At 38.3% G+C, this 14,454-nt stretch overlaps 2 protein-coding genes across 2 annotated transcripts in view; one reads left to right on the plus strand and one right to left on the minus strand.

Annotated features, from left to right (window-relative positions):
• myripb (myosin VIIA and Rab interacting protein b) overlaps positions 1-6,457 on the plus strand; it is a gene marked incomplete at its 5' end in the record, with an annotated part of 118,393 nt that extends 111,936 nt beyond the window's left edge. Inside the window, 3 exons of the mRNA XM_080050593.1 lie at positions 69-164; positions 336-396; positions 6,365-6,457. Of these exons, the coding sequence (XP_079906719.1) occupies positions 69-164; positions 336-396; positions 6,365-6,408 (201 nt within the window). The 3' untranslated portion in view covers positions 6,409-6,457. The remainder of the gene's footprint in view (positions 1-68; positions 165-335; positions 397-6,364) is intronic.
• A 2,899-nt stretch (positions 6,458-9,356) lies between these two features.
• On the minus strand, positions 9,357-10,739 carry prlh2 (prolactin releasing hormone 2; the record flags this gene model as incomplete). The annotated part of the gene is made up of 2 exons (XM_080050594.1): positions 9,357-9,556; positions 10,589-10,739. The coding sequence occupies 2 exons, from the start codon at positions 10,737-10,739 to the stop codon at positions 9,357-9,359; spliced, it is 351 nt and encodes a 116-aa protein (XP_079906720.1).
• Positions 10,740-14,454: the final 3,715 nt, after the last annotated feature.

Raw genomic sequence — 14,454 nt, forward strand, 5'->3', positions numbered from 1 at the left:
ACTAGAATTGAATGTTGCATTGGATTGGATTTTTAAGCCAATTCTGTTTCTCCTTTATTTATTTTTAGATATCAAATATTGAGGCCAGGATATCAGCTCTGAAAACAGCTGGGTTGAATGTGACTGCCTGCAATCGCTTCAGCAAGTTCAAGCCAAAGGCCAAGGTAGCTTACCATCTTTCAAAACAGTGTATACCCTTTTCTGGTTGTGTATGGTAACATAAGTTCTATATATTATACAGAAATACATAACGTTGCCTAAAGAAGAACTGTACTTGTTCTGGCTTGATTTGTTAACTTTTGAACATGTTTATAATACGAATACTCTGATTTCAGCCTGAAACCCTGGACTCTTCACGCCATCAAAGAAGGAAGCTTCCAGCCCCTCCTATGAAAGGTAATAAACATCATGTTGGACATACCAAACGTTTATTTTTTTTTATCAATTTACAGAGAACTAAAAGTACTCAGAGATAAAAAAAATTAAAAAAAAGCTCTGTAAGTAAAGATAGAATCCAAACTGTGACAAACCTGCTTCCACATCCAAAACTCAAATTCTCATTTTAATTTTCATTCTTTACTTATACTGGAAAGATCAGTTGAGGGGTGACCCTCATTTGCAATGACGTCGAGTCAAACAAATGCAATGCAAAAACAACAAAAGATACACATTGCAAATACATCAAATATACAACAACTGATAAAGAGAAACAAAGACAATTTAAACGTTTAGATAGAGATGTAGAATATATGGGGGCGCCCTTAGCCCCATGGGCCTCGGCCAGCAGTGGACCCGGGTTCGATTCCAGCCTGCGGTCGTTCTCTGCATGTCACTCCCCTCTCTGCCCCATTTCAACTCTGTCTCTACACTATCAATAAAGCATAAAAATGCCAAAAAAATAAAAGATATGTAGAATATATAGGGGAGAACGGGGTAATCTGAGCCACTTTTTACATTTGCTCCCCTCTAAGGGAGCTAAAATGATTTATCACTCAAATTTACACATTTCCCATTAATTCAGGATGTTTCCTAGAAATGGGCATTAGCAGAATTTCTTTAAGACAAAGGGCAGTGAAAATATGATTGTTTAAAAAAAAGTTGTCATGTGGCTCACTTTACCCCAGCTGTGGGGTAAACTGATCCACTTACTTTTTCCACTCTGAAACTACCATAACAACACATATTGTAACAGTAAGAATCCTGAAAGCTAGCCCCACATTCCAGAACTAATGTCGGACTAGTAAAAGAATGATGGGGTTTGGTCAATTAAGCAAAGCAAATTTTCTAAACACTTGAAAGTAACTCTGAACAAAATCAAATACAACATATTATAATTCAAAAGGTTTTGATAAGATTCAAATGAAAGATAGAACCAGTTAGATTAGAACACAGTCTGGGGGTCAGAACATAGGACCCTTAGAGCCAGCTAGTGTCTGGGGGTCAAAGCATAGGAAAATCAGAACCAGCGAGAACAGCCTGGGACTCAGAACACAGGAGAAGACCCAACTGGATTATAACATCAGCCTGTCATACTCTACAACTAGGCCTACTCTACATTCCAGCCCTGAAGGTTACAGGGAAAGATGAGAAGGTGCTCTTTCCGTGTGGTTGCCCCAGGTCGTCTTCCTGGTGTATTTCCTTGGCATGACGGCTTTTCTACAATGTGTATGACATTAAAATAAAACATATGTTATGTAATATTACATTAAAATATGTTTAAGACTAAACTTAACTTGTGCCTCACGGTGGGGGAAAGTGAGACAGTGGCTCACTTTCCCCACAGCATTTGGCTCACTTTCCCCCACCACCACAATTTGAGAAAAAACTACCTCTCTTAGCATTTCTGGCTAATCTTCAGTTATCAGCATCACATGGTTTCATATGTTGGTAGTTCATCAACACGTATGATAGAAGTTTTTCAATGTGATTACATTTGCTTTGGCACAACAGTTGATTAAGTTACTTACTACAAGTAGTTACATTACTGGTATTTCAGACCATAATCTAGTGTTGGTATGTCGGAAACTGACAAAGAAAAGGTTTATTTACAAACATGAAAGTAAAAAGATTTCATATAAAATACCTAGGAAGGATATGCACTTGTTCGAGGGACAGTTAAAACTATTAGATTGGTGTGATTTTAAAAATGATGACATTTCTTTAAATGACAAGTGCACACTCTTCTCTAGCATTATTAGTGGTGTGAAGGATACATTCGTTAAGAAATGTATACATGGGCATAAAAAAGCTAATCTACCTTGGTTAAATGATGAGTTATGGAGCCTAATGAGGAAAAGGGATCATACACTTAAAACTGCCCTAAAAAGTAAATTGAATAGTGATTATAGGATATTTAAAGGGCTGAGGAATAAAGTAACAAGCATGCTCCGGAAATCTAAAGCAAACTATTTCATTGGCCTTATTAACCAGGCAAGAGGTTATGGCCAACAGATATGGAAACACCTTAATACAATGGCCAGAAAACAGCCAAAAGGAAACCATGCACTTGAGCTAAATATTAATGGAAGTATCTCAAGTGATGATAGAGAAATTGCACTGGCTTTTAACACCTTCTTTAAGGAGTCAGTTGAGCAATTAGCAAAAACTTTTGGTCATCGGAATGTACTTATCTCCACACTTAACTATGAACATCCAGTTTTTAATCTTCAAGAGGTAAATGAAGAAGAGATATATAAAATGTTAACTAATCTTAAAGGGTCTAAGGCCCAAGATATTTATGGTTTTGATTCCTCCTCGTTTAAGAATAATGCAAATGCGCTTTGCGAACCCATTACGCATCTTGTAAACATGTCCATCAAACAGTGCCTGTTTCCTGATGCTTGGAAAAAAGCAGTGATAATTCCGATTTTCAAAGCCGGGGAGAAAACTGACGTGGCAAACTACAGGCCTATAAGTATTCTCCCTATTATTTCTAAGGTAGCTGAGAGGGTTGTCACACAACAACTCACCAAACATCTTAATTTGTGCCATGCTCCCCTGCATGCAATGCAATTTGGATTCAGGGCAAATCACTCCACAGATACTGCTCTTTGCTACTTTGTGGAAGAATTGAAATCCAATTTAGATAAGGGTGGAGTAGTTGGAGCAATTTTCCTGGATTTGAAAAAAGCTTTTGACACTGTAAACCATAATGTTTTAGTTTCTAAACTGTCTTCACATAACATCTCTACTGACACAATTAAATGGTTTTCATCATATCTATCAGGTAGGAAGAATTGCACCAGAATTAATGATATACTGTCCACTGAAAATACATGCTCAATAGGGGTTCCCCAGGGTTCCATTTTGGGCCCTCTATTGTTCAGTATGTATATAAATGATCTTCCCTTAGTTTGTCCTGATGTAAACATTCAAATGTATGCTGATGACACAGTGATATACGCATATGCAAAAACAAAACAACACGCAGCATACAAACTCAATGCAGCATTGAGTAAGATAGCGGACTGGTTGGATAATTCTTGTTTGACACTTAATACGTCAAAAACAGTTTGCATGTATTTCACTATACGCAAAAAGACCACTCAAGAGCCAGACATATTTGTTAAGGGAGAAAGGCTCAAGGTAGTAGAGGATTTTAAATACTTAGGGGTCATTGTTGACTCCCATTTAAGTTTTAAAAAACATATTAAAAAGGTCAATGGTCGAGTTAAAATGAACCTCGTACATTTTAAGATAATAAGGAATCAGTTGACCACAGAGGCAGCGAAACTTTACTTCCACTCAATGATTTTAACTCACATCTCATATTGCTTGACCACCTGGTCCCAAGCAAATACAACTGCCCTGTCACTGATTCGCAAATCCTATAAAAAGGCTCTTAAAATTCTGGACAAAAAATCTAATTTATACCATCACTGTCCCATCATACAGAAGTATGGTTTATTTAGTCTGGAAAATTTTATTTCTTTTTCAAACTGCTGTTTATTTTTTAAAATTGTAAATGATCTTGCTCCCCCCCCTCTTAAGAAATTTGTGAGTCTGAGTAGAGCAGAAAACAACACAAGAGCATCATCTAGAGGGGACTCATTAAGTGTGTTTAGAAGGACCACTTTTGGTCAAAGTGCCTTTTCTGTAAAAACAACAGGGCTATGGAACAGTATTCCTGTAGGTATTAGGCAAAGCAACACACTCAGTAGTTTTAAATCAGGTCTCAAGAAATGGCTAAAAACAAGGCAGCGATGTGAACATTTTTAGTCATTTATCTCATGTTTGGTGTTTTATGTTTACTTTATTATACATCTTGTTTTGGTGTATTCTTTTAACTAGATATGCCTTTTTGGTCATGCAATATTGTGAGCCTATATTTGCACATTGGGCACCTTTTAATTGTAATATCAAATTCTTGTATTATTATTCATTTTAATCCTTTTTGTTTTTAGCTTAACACCAATTCCTGTCCAGGGACTACAGACGAAAATTAGCCATGTGGCTATAATCTGGCTCAATTGTATATTGTGCACTGTCCCTGCTAAATAAACAATAAATGAAATGAAATGAAGTTGACAGCAAGAAAATTTACTTTTACGTGCAAAATACCTATTTTGGTGAAAAAAACATGCTTACCACAGCACCATGAGGTCCTCTCTTTCAGGGCCATGGGGAAATGAGAGGGGCTTGAAAACATATGTCTCACATGACCACAAATGTTTTCCGTTGCCTAGATACAGGGGGTGGCTCACATTACCCGATGCCTCAGATTCCCCTGTTCTCCCCTATATGTGTATAAAAATACATTTAGCAACTGAAGAATGTCTGGTAAAGAGGGACGGATAAAACATATATGATTTTTTTAAATATATTCAAAAACTTTTAATTATATACCCATTAAATAGTGATTAAAGCTGGGGTGGAGGATTTGGAAAAATGGCAGTTGGGATAGAGATTCGAATCCAAATACCTCAACCGCTCCACTTGTTCTTTTTGGTCCCTCCCCTATGGTCCCGCCCTGACACGCTCTACACCAACAAAGATGTGCCAAAGTGAATGGACAGTCCCAACAGCCAATAAGAACAGAGAATCATAGCCTTGCTTTGATTGGTCAAAGTGTACAGCTCTTGTTAACTTTGACCAATCAGAAATCACATACCCCAGCTTTAAGTACTGTCTTTCTAGGGTGTTAGATACATAAAATAAAAAAGTATTTGCTTAAGTAGGATTAGCAAGCCCTCTGTACAATAATCAAAACAGTAAAGTGATCAAAATGTCCAGCCATGGATAAATAACAGATTTATTTATTAAATAATTGTAGCCTATATGAAACAGGGAATAAAGGAACTGTATTGTATTTCTAGATGACTCAATGATCCTGCGTCATCAGGCTACATCACATTGTAAGTTATCAACATGGTAAACTAAAGAGGAGTCTGCAAGCCTGTGCTGACTTACATTCAGTATGTCATACTCTCCTAAACACAAACACTGACAGACGCGAGGACACACTTTTATTCACCTTTAATCCAGATCACACATTTTGCGCTTTGTCCTAAAATAAGAGATTTTTCCGCTGAATGGATGTAAAAGTGAATACATGTGCCAGAAAGGGACTAAGGAACTGAAAAGATCCATTAGATGTAAAGCAGCCAAATGGAAACAAGCACGCCAAAGAAGGAAAAAGCTGTCAATACCAAACGACAAGAAGTCGGCTCCTTTTCATGTCAGTGAATGGCCTTTTTTTGTTATTGGGGCTTATTCTTTATTTCTCTTATTTTTTCTTCACCGGCGGTATCTACATAATAGCAGTGATTCATGGTGGCTATTTCAGCACAGCCTCAGATGACATACAGCAGGCAGGACAATGGGTCACAATCAGTGACCAAGACATGTAATCCTATCGTTGATTCCTGCTAAATAAGAGTGTCCTTTCTCATCAGTCCATCACACTGCATGCTCTGTATAAATGGCGAGGAAGGCAAGTCAGCTGAATCATATGTTGGTGATCTCTATATCTAGACAACCCAAGCTTTTTGCAGGAGATTTTCTTAATTTCTTTTAATGCTACTTTGTTTAAAGCTATAGTGTGTAACTTTTTCATATGAATGAATTTCTCAGTATGGCAGCTTTTACAAACTAAAGTCGCCCTCGTAATACCGGTGCAGTAGCTCCGAACAATCCCCAGGAAGTGCCAAAAAATTGTTCAGTTGTTAATTCTACTGCTAAGAAAAAAACCTGGACATACAGCAGATGGAATAAAATCCATGCGAGATTACCGAAGGTTTACCTCATGAAGATGCGTCGACAGTGTTGTGTAATTATTCAGAATTACTCATCGGGGCAACACACACAGTGTTACACACTATAGCTTTAATGATGTTTCTTTTTTTCTTTTTTTTTTGCATTTCAGAAAAGTTGGAACCAGAGCAGCAGGCGAAAGTGTTTCGGCCGTAGTCTTGCGTATGCAGCACAACGAGTCCCTCAGGGCCACTTCAGAGCCCCATGCAGGGACGGGGGGCCCTTCTCATCCAGTGCCTTGACCCAGTGTCTGCCTCAAGCTCCAGGCCAAGTAGGGGCCAACACCTGCCCTGTGTGACCCCCCAAGCAAGCACCCAACCCTCGGATAAGCACGGTACCGCCGCGTCAGTCAAAATGCCAATATGGAGGACATGACTCTTTTGGCCCTTTTCCTCTTTTCCAGTTTACCCTCCAGATGTCCTCCGCACCACGCACGTGTACCACCAAGCAAGGATGACTCGACCGTCTGTGTCTCTGCCTTAAAAAATCTGCAAACACTGGTCATGACCAAACTGAAAAAAGAATATCTGTACAGACAAAAATAACTTTCATCTCCTTTTTCTATCTGTTTGCGAGAGTATTGTGATTTACTGTACAATGGAGACGTGGAAAAAATCATGTGGAACTTTCTTTAAATTCAGTGTCTCGTAAAGAGGCTGAGCCATGTTTTTATACCGCATTGACTTTCTCACCAAATGACACTTCATCACTGTAAGCCCCTTCAGAGCTTTTTTTTTTATTTATTTTTGGATGGTTGTCCATTTTCCTCACACAGAGCTTTCACATGGTAACCCTCATTTAGGGAGTGATTGTAACACCTCTGATATTTAGCCTAGACCATTTAGAAAATAAATAAATTCCATGCCCTTACCAGGAAACAGTGTTAAGAATCGCAGTGTATCATGGCCAAAACATTATTGTCAGTCCTGCCATTAGAAATTGCTACATGGCAATAACGAAAAACAGAGCACACCTGATAACTGTACAGTATCAATCACAGAAAGTGGTTTGACATTTTGGAAAATATATCTGTTGCGTTTTTTTTTTTGTCTTGTAAAATGGCAAGTTTCATTAACTTTAGAAAGAACCAGGGGGATGTTGCACCCTTAACATTTATGTCATTATTCAGTCTAAGATAAGCTAAGCTAGCCGGTTAATTTGGTAGCTTCATATTTAGCATTTCCCAAAATGACAAAATATTCCTTAAAAAATGATTAAATGCCAACAGTAAGGATGATTCCCCATCAATTTAGAAAAAGAAAAGCTAACAATACCAGTTTAGTAGACACACAAACACTACAGCCTTAATGTGGAGTCTAAATAAGGTTTGAATCATGTATGAATGTCATGACAAACTCAGCCCGATGTAAATCCTCATTGGTTTTACTATTCAGGTTTCTGACAGCCTTTTCCCTCATGCAGTATTCTTCCACCCAACGTCATTTTACTTCTTCTCTGTCATCGTCTCTGTTTACTTTCAAACGTTGTGGCCTTTTATTTTAAACAATAAGGTATTTCTATGTTTCCCTCTCGCTGGGTCATGTCTGAGCTTTTGTGTTGCGTTCAGCAAAAATCTTATAAAAGTTTTTACATAATGAAGTCCATTAGGCTGTAAAACAAATGCCATGATACCATGATTTTGTTACAAGCGATTTATTTTTGTACTTACTGAACATTTTTATGCAATACCACCTAAATAAGTACTATTGCAAATCGAAGGCTTTATCCTCTCTCCTTAAAGGAGCCCTTCTTAGAATCTGTTATGTGTGGTGAATCAAAGTGATTTCAGTGTACAGTATGCCTGCATTCACCATTCAATGTTCTGTCGGTTATGACCATGGTAAATGTTAAAGGAACACAGGTGACAGCAGGCATTTTTTGGAGCGGCTGGTACGACAGTACTTGTTCTCCTTAAACACTCAATTTGAGAATACTGCCTTTCTTTTATTTTTATTTTACTCTGTGACCAATTACAGAATATCAGCTAGCCATGCATACAGTTGTCAAAGTACAATTTAAGAGCAAAGTTGGATTTCCTGATGGACTGCTTGAACTAAAAGGTGTGATGGTCTTCTGTGTGAATGCTCTGCTCCCTTTTAATTAGAGACCTCTTTCATCCCAGCCTTTTCACATATCTCTATTTATTTTTTTTGCAATTTGATCAAGTACTTCTGTCAACACATGTTCTCCAGAAGTGTCGATGTATAAAACGCATGTTTCTGGTTTTATCCAAAATTGATGTAAGAATTTCCCGTGAGAAGCACAGCCACAAGGGTCCAATCATCAGTGTCCTGTATTTTTCTAATGTAAAAAAAATATATATATATATCACGTCGCAGAATTTGTTAATATATGTATATGTGTGAAAAGATGGATATGATATATAGAATTATATGTGTATTGCCCAATCATAGTTGACAAAAATCTTTCAGTGTTGTGTGCAAGAGGCTGTGTATAATTGTCATGACTTGTAGGGCTCGATTCACACTGGAAGTCTAATTTACTACGGTGGCTGTGTCCCCAGATACTCGGGACGTGGAGGAGATTCACACAAAAACAATTCTTACTTTTGTTCCTGTTTTAAATCCAGTGTGAATGACTACAATGAGGCTCGCTGTGCACAGTTCCACAGGCGGGCACGCTCACTTTTACATGCAATCGTTTGTTGCAATCCGTGTGACATGTTGGGGAAAATATTAACAAGCAAAAAAAAACACAGATTCTCTATGTGCCACAGTACTCCGAGAGACAAAAGATGTATTATGAAATGAATAAAATTTGCAAACTCAAAACATTTCTCGTGTTCGGTGTGCACCTTCAAATACAGCAAGGCTACAGGCAAATTGATGAACGGATATAATCACAAGATCTTGGTTTATTAATCAATATAGAATGCATTTTTTATGTACAGATATATATTTGGACAGTGATTTCATCAAGGATCCTTTCAACCAAGGCCCCATAACCGACACCAGAGATAAATACAGTGCTTAAGAGCTACAGTAGAGCAGAAGAGTATATAACCTCAATCAAGATTAAAAAAAGAAAATAATAATTCAAGACACTCTTAGTTTGTGGATGAAAGGGACGAAGACACGCCGGCGTCAGGGCAACCAGACTCTGTCCTCTGCATCCAGCCTGGTGTTCCCATGATGCTCCTTGTTTCTGAGGCTGTTGAGCAGCAGCCTCAGTGTCCTGACCACAGGCTTCATGTCCACACCCTCCACGCTGCTGTGCCTCTTCCCAAAGCGCCCGATGGGTCTCACCCCACGCCCCACGTACCAGAACGGGTCTATCTCTGGACCTGGACACAACACACACACACACACACACACACACACAAGTGCATCAGTGGAAGGTGAAGTCATTTTTTATTTTTATTTTTATCAAACGTCAAATATTAAAGCCAAAAGTATGTTGGATTCTATGATTCTTTAACTTCAATGAGTCAGGAACAGAATTCTAATTTTCATATAGGAAAATCTAAAAGAATTTAATTCCTACTTTAACCTCTGAAGTTTCAGTTCAGTTTAAGTGTTTATATAATAGACTATGTTTTACATTATGTTGTCAATGTGAACATCAATGATTTTCTGAGCTGATTTGATGCACGCAAGACCTATATGGAAATGTGATTTGTAGGTGATCTAATAAGTCTTGCACTCCTATAAAAAAAAGATATTATATTGTAAAGATATCATGATAATGAAGCACAAGTAAAAAGATTAATTTTGCCTATATATTACACTAGCATAAAGAATATCGAAAATAGTATCGTTACAAAATTAACTGTTCAGTCTCTTTGGAATCTACAGCAAATCATTCAAAATATATTAATATATGGGTTTTAACATATTGACGATAGCATGAATCTGGCAATAATCATGCTGTTTTTGAGCTGTAAATTGTGACTAAATAATACACCTGGTTAATGACATGATAAAATAGTGTGTCACGAATTAGTGGATGAAGATATTCCTCATTGCAAGCTAAATAAAGAGTGAGCTACTTTCTTTAAAACAAATTTCCAACTGTAACCTGTACTGACAACATACTGTACTGCAAGAAGTAAAACACTTATAATAAACAGCTTAAGTAGGAAATAACCAAGTGGAAACAAGTGACCATGAATTCACCATGGCACTAAGAACCATAAACAGACTATGACAATATAATATAGGCTATATACAATATTTGACCATTGTTCAGTCTGTCCTCTTAACTTTTTGACAATTAAATCTCCCAAAACCACGTGAACGAGTAGCCATACTGCATTGAAAAAATGAATCAAATACTACATTAAAAAAATCGGGAAAAGAAAAAAAACAAGCCTTACTTCTGTTGTCGACATTGTGGACGATGTGGAAGTCGTGCTCCACCGTGGTGCTGTGCGCGCTGCTGAAGCTGGAGAGGAGGAGGAGGAGCGCCAGAGCAGCGGGCAGCCAGCTGACCCACAGCCGGACATCAGACGCTGTACCGGGCAGCATGCTGTTTGTGTGTACGTGTGTGTGGGTGGAGTCGCTCAAGGCACTATGCAGAGGAAGGAGGGGAAGAAGGTCAGAATAAAGTATCACTCACCGTTTTGAATGACACTTTAAGCAGAAAGAAATTGCCAAAGAAAGCCTGAAGACAACTGCAAACTAATTAGCTATAATAAGACATCAGGTATAGGCTAAAATAATAATAAATCCACTTTTTAATATTATAGAACAATTGCACTTCCCCATAAGACCGTTGTTTATGAAATGTATGTCCTGGCAAAATCCAATAAAGATCATCTCAACTTCATTACCAAGCACCAAACTGAATATTATAAAATATACTGCAATGACTAGGATAAAAAAAAAATCATTATGAGTATAAGTTCCTATACATTGTTCTGGAAAAACCATAGGCTATGCATCAAATATAAATGTAATATTACAATTATTCACCCAATCAGAGTAACTGTAACAGTTACTGTTATGGATAGTTACTTCCAGAAAATAATTGACTACACTCATAACCTACTGTGTCCTCATTTCCTTTCATTTAATGCAGTGAATTTACCAGGCTTTGAAATACAAACGTATACATAGAAAGATAGAAAAAATGAACAAGAAATTAACAATGTAAACACCAAAAAAGAGCAGCTCCTTACCCTGAACTTTGGTTACGGGCTGAGGTCAGTTGGCGGAGGTCTGATGTCGTTATTGTTTTAGCAGGTGTGCCAAAGCTTTTATATCCATGCTGCTCATGCAGTTGCTGGATGATGAATCAAGAACGTCAGTCACACACACAGTGATCCCAGACCACAGGATGCATCACTCCTCCCTCCCCCCCCCCCACTCCTCCCACTCTCTTCAAAACCCCCTCACTCTTTAGAGTAAGGAAGGTTCTGATGTTTGGAGCTTTCCCCATGTCTGTCACGCAGCAGAGCAGTCCATCAGGGAGTCAATGACATGTGGACAACTTTAAATTAGTGAACATGGGGAGACCCACCGGCCACCGCCTCAAGTGCAGCGTGTCAGACAGTGACCCGGAACTGTGGTGGGTGTTTTTTGATGAGCCTTTCATCAATCAGATTGATTACAATGGACAAGGCAGGACACATTCTGCTAGGGGCAAACACCTTTTTGTTTTTATATTCTTGAACAGAAAAGGAAAATCTGCTCCAAATACCTAGATTATAATCCAAAGAACTCACTACACATACTGTAACTCTTTTTATTCAAAGCTCACATGGCAAATTTAAGATGTAAATCAACATCCATTACTGAAATACCACGTTAGAGCCCTTCCAGAGAAGAAAATGTGTTAAAGTGTTCTAAGGATGTGTCTCCAATCAAGAAAACATGATGAAGTATATTTTCGAGGAAAGTTCCCTGCATGCTTTGTTGGTGTATTAGTTATAGTTTAAATCTCTCTGGACATGTCAGAAAGTGTTAACTTGTGGAAAGAGCAGTTAGGGAAGAGAGTATTTGAATGTTTTAGGAGACCTGGACACATTACCATCTAGTTGCTATTTTAGGTGCCATGAGTGTGTCCTATGGCAGGTAAGTATGAAACTCATACTCATTTGGTATAGTGCAAAAAGGAAGCTCATTTTACCTGTAAGTCAAACTAAGCACCAACATATGAAATGTGGATACGATAGATGATGAATGTGTTAAACTTCGAAAGGTGTTCTCTCAAAGGAACAAGACAAAATGTGGAGCCCTGTACTAGAATACCACAAGGGAAGTTGACAGAGAAGGATAAATGCATCCTACTAAATTACAATTTGTGTGTAACCTATTCAAGGAATGCATGCTAAAGACGTCACAGTTGTCGTAAAATAGGACATCAATATCTGATGTCAGTTTCCATATGATATGAATTCTATGATCATGATCAAAGAGAATGTAAAACTCATGTATGTTGAAAAAATTGGGATCATCTTATTGCCTACTGCTTAGCTTGTGACGTCAAAGGGTGTATGTGTGTGCACTAATGTTTGTGCGTGTATGTGCATGTACTGTACACAGGTCTAACCTAGGGCGGCACTTTGGCTCTCCTCTACACATTATCGTGGCCGTAACATTGTCATGGAAGCGAGATCAGATGGTGTGATGCAGACACAAGCTCTGCCTGGGGGAGGAGGGTACATGGCTGCAATAATGAGATATTGCAGCGATAGCTAGCTACCTGAGGATGTGTAATCACACCACTACATGGATGGATGAATCCTCCACCAATGAAGCTAATTCTATTTATGAAGGGAAGCCCGTATTGGAAAAAAAAACACTGTGTGATTTGTTGCTTCTTAAGATGCCCAGTCCGAGGCAGATTCGGTGCTTCAGAAATAGTTCAGTTCATCCCTGCTTTGTGGGTAAAATGAATATGTATTTTATTTTTTATACAGGATCCCCATTAGTTATATTACTGTTTAATCCACATTCACATTCCCACAATATGTATCTTAAGAGGATTTATTTTTGACTACTTTATATTTTAAGTTTATTTTTAAAACTGATCTCACTTGTAATCTGTGTTAGATACAATGGTAGTTTGTTCCAATTTGATATGGCCTTTTTATGCATATGGTCCTTGGTCTCTGAATCATCACGCTAACAAACTAACTAACCCTCCATATTTGATCCAAAAATACACTGCATAGGTTAGCGGTATACACGTTTTTAGTGTATCCCTGCTCAGGATTTGCTCTTTTGTATTACAGCGCTGCCTCTGACTCATGCCTGGTTCCTTCTTTTCAAACTTTACACAGTACACATGGTCTCATCAGCACCTGATTGAATGGCTGTATCTGTCATCAGTGTGTGTGTGTGTGTGTGTGTGTGTGTGTGTGTGTGTGTGTGTGTGTGTGTGTGTGTGTGTGTGTGTGTGTGTGTGTGTGTGTGTGTGTGTGTGTGTGTGTGTGTGTGTGTGTGTGTGTGTGTGTGTGTGTGTGAATGGAGGCACAGTGGATCTCTGGTCAAATTCACAGTGTGAAGTGGTCGGCCAGCGATACAAAAATCATGTGGTACGAATCTATAAAAAGCAATGGAGTAAAGGTATTTCATTCATAAAAATGATTGCATGATCCGCAGTACAAACAATACAAAGTTTCTTCAAAAGAGGAGGATATTGTGGGGCACGATGACCCTGTGGAATGGGGTATTGATTGAGAAAGCCCTGCTTGCAGAGTGATTAACAGCTTGAGCCTTGGCTAAGCTGTGCGGTGTTAATCATTCCCCTTTACGTGCTACAGTTTATTTTGTTAATCGCCTCGTAATTCGTATCCCACAGAGTGTGTGGGCCGGGAAATTCATTTACCATTGTTGTTTGACCCTCTTTCTTAAAAAAGCTTTAATTGGGAAGTCAGTTAATGTGTTTGCTTTGAAGGTATTGTGCTGCCTTGTTAATCAGTTGTATGTTTCCTGTGTTGGCACCTCCTACTGGTGAGTTTGTGTAGTGGAGATTCAGGTCATGTGACCAGAAGTTACATCATCAGTTACTATGAGGCAGTCCTCCATCTTAGATATGAGAGAGAGGAAGCACATGTTCATATCCATTATCATCCAGGCGTTCACGTCCGAGAGAGAATCGTTGGTATGTGTTATCAATCTTTTGGGTCATCTATTATTTATATTGAGTTATATTTTGTAGATCGAAGCATGTTTAAAGTGTTTATTAACGGACACGGGAAGTGGTGTTTTCACGTGTCACATTATGTTTAGCAAT

The sequence above is a fragment of the Ammodytes marinus genome (assembly GCF_949987685.1).
Source record: "Ammodytes marinus genome assembly, chromosome: 21".
In the NCBI taxonomy this organism is placed as follows: domain Eukaryota; kingdom Metazoa; phylum Chordata; class Actinopteri; order Uranoscopiformes; family Ammodytidae; genus Ammodytes; species Ammodytes marinus.